Genomic DNA, 11,235 nt, shown 5'->3' on the forward strand with positions numbered 1-11,235 from the left:
ATAGTTGCACTTCCAGCACTGATGTTACTGATATGGCAGAAACAGGATGTCACAGAAATGACCTTTCCCAGCTGTCCATGTTTGGGAGTCGTTCCCAGACCTCCCACAGCTGGACATATTCTGGATTCCTGCTCTCTGACTCTGCATGGGAGTATAGTGTCACATGATCTCTGGAGCCATGTGTTTACATACAGTCTGTATGCAGCGCTCACACTGTTAGTGTTCGTGCTTCATTTATGTATTTATTCAACCCCAGTTCCAAACAGCTGGGATGCTGTCTGTTTGTATTTCTGTCTAAATCATAAATACAAACAGAATGTGATGGTTTTCAAACCTCATGAGCTCATTTTATTCACAACACAGAAACATCACACGTTTAAACTGAGAAAAGGAACCATTTTAATTAAAATATTAGCTTGTGTAGAATCTCATGGCAGCGACATGGCAGTGAAGTAGGACGGGACTATGTTTCCTCTCTAACATCAGTCTGTGATGGTTTGTCAGCTGAGGATAGCACCTCTTCTGGTCTGATGGAGCCTTTCCAGATGTGCCAGCTGCCAGCCTCATAGGCACTGATGATGGAGCCATGATGGTGCACACATGAACCTGCATGTGTGGAAGGCACGGTGAACTGAGTTGCACAAGGAGATTTCTCCAGATGATCTGAATCTTGTGATGTTGTCATGTAGTGTTGTTGAGGATGTTCACAGTGAGAAACATTATTCTGAAAATGTTCCATAGATTTTTTTCGTACATGTGTGAACCTCTGCCTCTCCAAAACGCCCTTTAGACCGAGTCGTGTTACAGACCTGCTGCCAACTAACCTGATTAGTTACGCAATGTTCCTCCAGCATTTTTCAGTATCCACCTTTTTCAGTTTAAACGTTTATTTAATGTTTAAATATGTTTTCTATGTTCTGGAGTGAATACAAATTGAGTTTGAGATTTGCAAATAATTTTACGGTTTCTTTAGGTTCAGTTTGAAGCATCAACTCTAATTTGCACAGATAATAAGTTCATGTATGTGATGCTGATGGTTTCTGCAGACAGAAGCTGAGTGACTGATGATGTGCATGAGAGAACATAAAAGCTTTGCTCAGTAGAAGATGTGTTGTATGAATCTGATAATATTTATTCTTCAGAGATCTTCTGCAGGCTTCAGGCTGCAGACAGAAACATGATTCAGCTGCTTCTCTGTAACTTTCCAACATGGTGTTTCTCTCTGACTCCCAGTGGGGTAAACAAAGGTCTCCAGCACAACCAGAAAACTCATTTGTTGATGCTGGGAGGAAGTAAAGCCTGGACAGCTTCCTGCTCTCTGTGTCTTCCTCTCTTTTCTCCTGTGGGTTGTGCACAAACTCAGATTTCAAAATTAGAACAAACTACTGTCACCACACTGATGTGTGAGTGACCTTCTGCAGCAGCCGGCCCTCTTACTTCAGAAGTGCCCTGCTTCCTCTCAGAGATACTCTGGATTTCTCTCTGAACACTCACAGCTGTAAACACACCCACATCCACAGTTGCTCTCTGTAAACACCTCTGCAAATATGCAACGAATACGTTCACCACACGGTGGCAGCGTCTTACCAGAAAGGTTCAGTGTGATGACCAGCATTACATTCTGGTCTGTAGATCTGAAATGACTGCAGACTTCTAAAGTTTCTGTGTTAGTTTTTAAAGCTGCAGTCTGAGCGCTTTCAACTGCTAAAATTAATCAGGTATGTATTCCAGGAACATCATGTCTGTACAGATGTTCATCTAACACTAATATAACAATAATGTTAGCGTGCCTCAGGGCAGGCTGGAGGCTTCCAGAGTCACAGCACAGTCATGTGGTTAAGTGTGGGATTACATGAGTGCTGCCCACGCCTATTAACATACATAAAGTCAACCATTTCTTTACATTCTGTTAATTTTACAAAGTTTTAAACTCTTTAGAAAGTAAAAGTTCTTCATGAAAACACTGAAGTCCTCCATTTAAAACCCAGGTCACTGCTGTCCTCCAGCTACACTCTGAAGACGGTTTGTCTGTGGATGGATGGATAAAGTGCTCACCCTTTGTGGTCGTTTCTTCTCGGCTCGCTGGTTCTGGTGGTAGATTCGGCTAAATTTGACAGGGACCGGCGTGCCACTTAGAGAGCAGATGGAGCTGAAGATCTTCCCCATAATGGTCTTTGGTACCATGTCGCCATATCTGAGAGAGCAGAGAGCCAGAGGTCAGCCTGGCTGTGATATATGTGCTGATATAACATGGAGAAAAAAGAGCAGACAGAACAGTCTGCGATTCGTGTTCTTTAGTGAATCGTCCACACAGAGCTACAAAGTTTAGTTCGAGTGTGTTTCACTATCAAACATGTTACTTTATACCACACACACTAATGTTGGAGCATTTCTCATGTGGACCCACTTTATAAACAAGTTCGAATCCTTTGGTTCTGACTCTGGGTGGCGTGGTGGTGCAGCGGTAAGCACTGTCCCTTCACAGTAAGAAGGTCCTGGTTTGAATCCAACGGTTGGTTGGTTTTTGTCTCAAGTCTCTGTTGGTTCTCTCCAGCAAGCATTTATCATTTCTAGGCTGGACTACTGAAATTTGTTATTATCAGGATGTCCAAGTTAATCCAAAATACTGCAGCAAGAGTACTGACAGGTACTAGAAAAAGAGAGCATTCCTGTACAGAGGAACTATGATTAGTTAAACAACCAAGCAAAGACTAAAAACAAACAACAGGTGAGCTCATCACCTCCAGGTGTGTGAAACTGAAGGGAGGGAGCCAAGGATACGTCCTGCATGTGAAAGACAAGGCCAGGTTAATTCACACACACAAAACTCATTCACATGAGTGATAAGAATATACAGGATGATTGTATTGGAGGCTGAAAGATATTTCCTATCTTACCACTAGTGCCTAGCTGTAACCACCTCTTGTATAGGGCCTTTTTCTTTCCCTTTTCCTGTATTCACCACCCCAAGTAACATGCTGGTCTGCCAAGTGACACCACTGAGTCATATGAATCATCTGTGTAAATCTCATGTGCTTGCTAGAGATTGATACTAAAATCAAACAATGAAAGGAGTCACTCATGTTGAGGAAACTAAATGTAATTCTAATAATTATAGGAAAATTATAGAAAATGGTTTTATTGGCTAAAGAAATGTAATCAAATGGCCAGTGAAAGTGAACATGTGTGTAATGTGTGATAAACTGTTATCTACAGCAGTCTTGTTATTGGTAATAGCCACGGGGAGGCCACAAGCAAGTATACTCCTAGACACTGCTAAGCCCAGATAAACTGTGTTAAAAAAAATACATTAAGAAACAGATTATATCAGATTTATATTTCAAATATGACAAAAATGCTGATTTTACAGCAGCAAAATTATTGTATTTCTGCGGTTTAAACATTTAATAAGCTGTGGATAGTCAAATAAATTGAATCATCATAAATACATAAATACATTATTTTATATTTATTACTTAATTTTTTTTTATTCTTATTACTTTATATTTATAACACTCGGAATAAATAATAAGGGAAGGACACTGGATCAGCACCATGATGCAAACGTGCGACCGTAGTTTATACAGTATCTGGAGAAGGTATTAACATGTCACTGTACGTGCGCGGGCGTGTTTTAGGGCTAAGGGCCAAAGATCTACAGCTTCATCCGTGGGACGAAGCAGCTGCAAGTGTTGCGCTTCCTGGGTGTGTGCATCGGCGTGGCTCAGATCATTGCCATGGTGCTCTCTCTCACACTCCTCTGTGTTTGTTTGTTTTATGTGTATAGATTTTTTTACATTTTGTTACATTCTTACCCTACAATGACAAGCCCTTTCTTTTGCCCTACTAATATTCTGGTTTCAGTTTATTTCCCACAGTTTATTTTAAATCTGTTGCCTTATGGTTCCAAGAGCTGTCACTGCATTTTATTATTATCTCATAACAATTGTTTAATCAGCTGACATTTCTCCTATGGACTTTCTAATGTCTGCAGGAGCAGAAGCAGCAGGAACCCCTCAACAGCAATTTTGTGGATTTTTTATGACATATATACCTACACTGGACATATACTCATATATACTATGTAATCATATATACTCATATATGCACATTTGTACTGGAGTGTTTTATACATTGGAATAACATGTTAAGCATTTAACATAGATGTTCAAATCACAAGACCCATATATTTAGGTCAAATATTATCTACAATTATATTAATAAAGTTTGTGCCACTTGTTGTATGAGCACATGCGGACCAATCCTGTTTGAAAATCTAGTAATCAGGATTAATAAGTAACCTTTGATCGTGTTATGGCCAACGGTGAACTTTGGGTTAATTCAACTTGGCACTGCTAAGTATGCACCTGGGACTCTCTCTCTGCACGTCTCCTATAGCCGATATGGTGAACAAATCTGGCCCTGCTGAGGATTCACCTGGGATTCTGTTTTCTCGCTTCAGTTACCCAAAGTCTAGAAAAACCTTTTCTTATTAAATATAGTAGCCTACTTCTGGCAACAAAAGCCAACAAAACTGTCATGAAGGTTAACCTTTAACTGCAGTTTTGCAGACTTTTGGACCCACTTTGGCAATACAACTGTCAAAGGGACCCAACTGAAAATGATGGATGACAAGGTGTTCGAATAGAGCTTGGAAAGTTATGGCATAGTGCCAGAGAGTTTTGTAACACAAATGTTGGAGATTAAAAAAGGAACAAAGTGCAAGTAGGATTGGCAACAGATTGGAGAAAAGTATTGACAAACATATTATATTGATAACTGAGATAATATTGACATTTGTAGAGTTGAGAAAATACTTATTAGTAGAAAATTAAAAGTAAAAAGCAAGGAATGTAAAGTTACCCAGCAGCTGGAGGAGGGGTTGATATGCCCCAACTAGCTTTTTTTCCTCTCTGTCCATTTTGTGTGTTTCCGCTGGCTCTACACCCCAGAGTTCACTTCACTTTGCTTGCTATGTGTGTCTTGCTGTATTTGTACTGTTTTTGCTGTTCATATGACACTGTTAAATGAACTTTTCAAGATTATGTTTTTGAGTGATTTGATTTTAATTGCATCTGAAAAGCGGAACCTCCACAGCATTGGTGGGATAAGGTTATCATACTGGCTTAAGAATTTGCGACTCGACACAATATTGTACCCCATCAGGTAAAGGTAAAATTCAAGAAGCCTTTGGCCAGGCAGCAGACAAATACAGCATGGTTCTCTTTACTGGTGGGGATCAACTTGAGGACACGTCTATAGAGGATTTCTTGGGGGAAAACTTAGACCTGCAGGAACTCGTGGCCAGATGTAATGGCCAGTACCACGTCTTCAATAACAAGAAGAAGGACCAAGCTGAGGTCACCGAGCTGCTCATGAAGATCGGAAGTATAATTCAGAAGAACGGAGGAAGCCATTATACCAATGAGATGTTCCAAGAGGCTGAGAGAGAAATCGAGGAGGAAAAACAACGAGTCCTGAAAGAGAAAGAGGAGCAAATACGCAGAGAAAGAGACGAACTGGAGAAGAAAATCCAGGAAAAGTATGAGAAGGAGATGAAGAAAATCACTGAACAATTCCAGAATGAGATAGAGAGATCAAACATGATGAGAAGATTAGAGGAACAGCGTCAAAGAGAAGCTGCAGAGAGCCAACGAAGACTATTGGAAGACCAACTACAAAAGGCCAGACGGAGACCTGAACAGTCTCCTAAAGGACGGAGACGATGTTTAACAATGTGATTTATGCAGTGAAAGCCACTCTGTGGTCTTAGTGGAGGAAATAGTGTCAGTCAGTGTCATGACAACTAAATTCACACATTAGAAAACTCTAATCACTGTATTTGAGCCTCATGATATAAAATTAACACTTAACAGGTTCAGCTACTGAAAACTACATGGTTGTCTTTAAGCAGCATAACCACACTGCAAATATTCATACCTGTAGCAAAGTTTCCATTGACTTTTTATTTTTATTGAGGTGTTGGTTTGAAAAACACAAATAAACATAAAAAAAGAAAAGTTCAGTTTCACTTTGTTTAAGTATTTGATTTAACTGTTTCTGGTTTGACTTAGGCACTAAAACACCTGTCAGGTCATCACAGACCCATTTTACACCTATGTTCATTAAGGAATTTGAATAAGCTCATAACAGAGAGCTGCACAACCAACATGCATGTATGAAGCCAAATTAGACAGGCAACATCCTCTACATTTTCAACTGATAATTAGCAACACGTAATCCAGTGGTGTCCAACTCCAGTCCTCAGGGGCCGTTGTCCGGCAGGTTTTAGATATCACCCAGGGTCAACACACCTGAATCAAATGATTAGTTAATTGCCAGGTCTCTGGAGAACTTCAAGAGAAGTTGAGGTAATTTAGCCACTTAAATGAGTTGTGTTAGTTCAAGGACACCTCTAAAACCTGCAGGACACCTGGAGGACAGAATAAGTGATTTGAGCTTAATAAAAATAAAATAAAATAAAAGCTAGAAGTGCCACTGTTGGAGTCAAATTGTTAAATGTTGTCATTGTGTTACTTAAATTTATAAGTCTTAGTTCAAGCAGCATGATCAAAGACATTCCTTTGTCTCCAGCCAGTTTGTTGGTGGGGGAGGCTGAAGCGTTTTATTAGGGACATCCTATCTGAAAGTTCTGTTTTCTTGTGTAGTGAGCTTCTGTTACGGTTTGGAGCAGGACTCAAGCGCAGGACTCCGGTTCTGATGTTCACAAGAAGGGTTTATTTACAAGTCACCAGGTGTATATACAAGAACGTGCGGGGGGGGGGGGGGGGGGGGTGTTATATACAGCTGAGTGTGGGGAGAAGGGGTCTCCAGGGAAGTCCAAGGGAAAGCACGCGTTCTTCAGAATATCCACTCACACGATCACAGGCTCACACTCCGACACTGCCACACGGGAATCACACGGGGAAAAATCCAGGAAGCTCTGTAGACAGGGTTAAGAAAGACGCACAGAGGAAAACACTCTTAACTAAACTTGCTGTAGCTTGACTTCACTAACGCGTGGTAGACAACGATCCAGCGACGAACAGCAGTCACCTCCTCGCTTAAATGCTGCTCCCCTTAATGAGACCCAGGTGTCTCATCTCCCGAGGGCGTGGGCCGAGGGCGTGAACCCACAGTGAGTTCCGCCCCGGCGAGAGAGAAGAGGGAGAGAAACAGAGAGGGCTGATCAGCGTGCAGCTGATCCGCCTGGCCGTGACAGCTTCCTGCTTTTATGATCCGTTTGTGGGCAGGAGGTCACACAAACGCACCCCCAAACACACACACACGTGCTTACACGTGCTTACACGTGCACACACATACACACATAGTGCCTTGTCTTTTGTAACCATAGGGGGGGTTTAAAATGGGAGGTGCTTGTGTGTACTGTAACTGTTTTCAATAAAAAGGCGGCAAGCGGAGGTCTGAGTCGGGGTCATTTTGCGGTAGGATTCAGAGTGCTTTCTGAGACAGTGACCGGGGCCTCCCTTGTAAATAGATCGAGTAAAATAGATCGATAAAATAGATCGATCGCTCTGTGTGTTTGTTTGTTACAGATTTAGATTTTTTTGTTACATTCTTACCCTACAATGACAACCCCTTTCTGTTGCCCTACTAATATTCTGGTTTCAGAATACTTTAACAATTCTGTTTTGCAGTGTTGGTCAGTATCCAGCCAATAATGCCATTCACATTCGTATATAAGCAGCTAATCAACGTTGCTGACAGGCTATGACAGCATCCTTATGTGCCGACACCGGTGTTTTAGCTAGCAAAGGGGCGTGGCTGATGTGGAGAGAAGCCACGTTAATGACAATGTGGACAACCTTTGGAGATGTGAGCAGGACAGATGGAACAATTGGCGGGAAAAGTGTGGACTTTATACCAGTTTTTAAATTGTGTTGATAGGCCACGAAAACCAGAGTTATGATAAAAATATTTGCAATGTTTGGTTTTCTTCCTGAGCACTATTGTTGTTTATATTTACTGCGAAGAAATGGTAAAAACGGCGTTTTATAAGGAAAACGCTCGAAACCCCTCTCCGCCTGTGAGGAAAGATGAAACCAAAAGAACCCACCCTTTCCTATTGGTGGAAAAATGTACCATGTCGACCAATCAAAAATTGATATGGCAACATGGCATTTAGTTGTTTAGGGAGGGGGGAAGTTTTAGGAGTGACGGCAGTGTTTTGAGATGTGAGAGATTTGCAACGTTTAGCGCAAATCTTGTGTTAGTGTGTAGTGTAGTCAATAGTTTTGTTGTGTGTGTCAGAACAATGAGGCGACTACTGAATGTTACAGGTGTTACAGGAGTGATACATCTCCTGTTGTCAGGCCTGCAGGTATCAGGCTGTTCTCCTTTATCTCATAGTGGACAGAAATTATTTTTTGGAGTGGCACAAATAATTTCAAATTTGATGCAGAACAGCTGATTGTTCTGTAAATAGTTTGAAACGTTTATTTTAAAAAATGCCTTGGCTGCATTTTTAGGTAAACAGCTGCAAAAAACTTTGTTTGCATAACTCAGTTACTTTTTTGAAGAAGTAACTATATAATTATTGCCCAACATTGGTCATTATTTACTGTATTTTGCAGACAGAGAGTTACAGGACTCTCTCCCAGACCACAGACTCATAATACAAGTCAGAGCTTTATAAAAAAAAAAAGAAAAAAGAAAGTTGTGTTTTCAAAATTGGAGTTCAAGTTATTTTTACTTCCAATAGTGTTAACATACTACACAGGTCATGAACAAGATTTCTTTTACATTTTCATTGTAAGTGGGCTAAAGCAGTTAATTAAAAGTAGTGTAACATAAATGTAAATGCTGTAATTTGATTATTTTAATAAACCATGTAACTTGGATGGATTCGATGCTGGCGTGACCACAGTGCACACGTCTGATGTTGCTCACAGTGCTTCAAGGGACCGCTCAGGGAGTTTGTGTGTTCGCTCAGACACATGAAAAATTAGAGGGAACATTGCTTGTGTATAATATAAAAGAAGATTGATTTTATTCATCAGTAAGATACATAACAAATATTTTCTTTCAATGTTAGCAGCCAAGATAGAGACAGTGTTTGTTATTGCCATTATTGTGTCAACACTACTCTGATTCGTATAATCCAATTGCTACTAGGCCAACATCAGTTATCCTAATCAAAAATACATTCACTGTATTAAAACTGTCATATTAATGTTACTAATGTTTTGTTTGTTTGTTTTTATCTATGTGCAACATGATTTTTAGTCTTATTTCTATCACAATATGTAGGAAGTTGGGTAAAATTCTCAAAGGTCATAAAAGGTAAGAAAAAAGGGAAACACCAAAAACAAAAAATATAGAAATAAAACGTTAATCTGTAGAAGGATAAATCATGGAACATTTTTCATTTTAGGACATCAAATAAAAATGCTTTAAAAATAATTCAACTATTAAATAATAATTAAAAGTGTGATTTTTGGCTAAGTTACACATAACGTTAGATTCTGAGAAATTTCCCCTGATAGATTTTCTTGGTATTATTTACCTTCCGTACTTTCAGAAACCTTTTACATATTTCAGTACAAATAAGACCCAAACTCAAACTAAATATTTTAAAAACTTCATCAGCTGATTAATATTAATAATGATTAATATTGCCAAATACAAGAGCACATCAACATGTTTGATTATTAAATGTAAATGTTACTTACCAGGTCAAATCTGTTACTTTAATTCCAAATATTTTAAATTAAAGTAATAGTTAAAGCTTTTTCATTGGCCAATAATAACAAATAATGACTTTTATTAATTTTTTATTTGTATCTCACATAAATAAATAAATAATAAATATTTAAATTCTATTGTTGGCAGTAATTGGATACCATTTTAATTCATGAAACACCAGTTTGAAGCGTCTTCACCTGGTTACATGAACGAGTGTCTGAAATATTTTCTTACTACCATTTTTACTGTCTGTTATGATTATTCCTTCTCCTCTCTCATATTAGCACCATCGTTGGTTTCCCATAGCAACTGGCCTGTTGGTCTTCTCAGCACAGTGGTTGTCATGGTGATATGCTGCGCAAGCAACCCCCATCAGCATTGGACCAATAACCACAGATGGACGACATCATTTCCTTTTATAGAGCCAACATGTTGAAGGCCTGGGAGACAGAGATAGCGGGCTGACAGTGAGGACGGTCGATGGGAAACACCGAGGCTGCAGGACGCTGTAAACAACAACAAACAGCAAACACTGAACCAGCCCTGCCCTGTGTGAGCTCAGGCCCCCATCCCACCAGAAGGGGCGATTCATTGGCCAATTTGAGTCACTGACTGATTAAAAGGGACCAGAAGAAGGGGGTTAGGGTGTCAATGAATGAATGGGAAAGGGAAAGTTCGTCTTCATGATGCCTGATCATCTCTCAACATAAGGATCAGTGAATAGGCCTATCTATCTCTACCAGCAACTGTAACAGCCAATATATGAAAATGACAAAAGTAAAGAAGAGGTCAGAGCAACACCTTCCAGTCATGTTATGACAGTTAATGTTGCATTGTTTGTCCACCAGAGGGAACTCTGCAACTTACCTGTTGGCAACATTTTTGGAACAAACAGGCAGAACGTGAACAAATTTAAAAAATGAGTGCTTACTTTTTAAATATCTGTCTTAAAAAATAGGTCAAGCTCTAGTTGCTCATTTAAAATGTTTTAGTGGTCTTTAAAAACGTCTCACTTTCAGGCACTAAAGATGAATCTGTGAGACATGGATAACGATGGGGGTTTGGATTCAAATAAAAGTGTTGCAACTTCTTGGGACAGACATGAAAAATACTGAAATACATCAGCTTGTATCCATGAACATGAACTAATAAATGATACTTATATGATGTTTTTGTAGTGCAACCCAGTTGCAAACTCTGGAGCTGTGATGGACAGGTTGTTAGCCAGCGCCCTCGCTCATCCACACTGCTTTAAACCCCTACAAAACAAAACTTTTGGCTTTATTAGGACAAGAGTGAAAGACTCACACCCAAGGTAGCGGAGGGACGTCATACTTTGGATTATTTTATTTATATCATTTTAATCATAAAATTGTTTTTGTTAATGTCTATATTTTTGTCTCTCTTCCTTGAAGCCTGGGTCCTCTAACAGCCGTTCCTAGGACTGCACTCTTCTGGACAGAGATCTCCAGTGTTGTTTATGGGATCTGAGATTATACAGTCCATATCAAAAGTTGTGGACCATTTGAA

General features: G+C 39.7%; 1 protein-coding gene across 1 annotated transcript; it reads left to right on the forward strand.

Moving 5' to 3' along the window:
- The first annotated feature begins 2,182 nt into the window (after nucleotides 1–2,182).
- LOC146689232 (GTPase IMAP family member 4-like) lies at nucleotides 2,183–5,741 on the forward strand. Its single transcript, XM_085437572.1, has 2 exons — nucleotides 2,183–2,216; nucleotides 5,167–5,741. The coding sequence occupies exons 1-2, from the start codon at nucleotides 2,183–2,185 to the stop codon at nucleotides 5,739–5,741; spliced, it is 609 nt and encodes a 202-aa protein (XP_085293698.1).
- Nucleotides 5,742–11,235: the final 5,494 nt, after the last annotated feature.

Source organism: Copadichromis virginalis, linkage group LG17, assembly GCF_057382275.1.
Source record: "Copadichromis virginalis isolate Kocher_CV1m ecotype Utaka linkage group LG17, C_Virginalis_male_GT1.1, whole genome shotgun sequence".
Classification (NCBI taxonomy): Eukaryota; Metazoa; Chordata; class Actinopteri; order Cichliformes; family Cichlidae; genus Copadichromis; species Copadichromis virginalis.

Bases quoted from the DNA above. Each gene is read 5' to 3' on its own strand.
- LOC146689232 (XM_085437572.1), top strand. From the start codon at position 2,183: ATGTCGCCATATCTGAGAGAGCAGAGAGCCAGAG. The intron at 2,217-5,166 runs GTCAGCCTGGCT...GTACCCCATCAG, and splicing joins GAGAGAGCAGAGAGCCAGAG to GTAAAGGTAAAATTCAAGAA.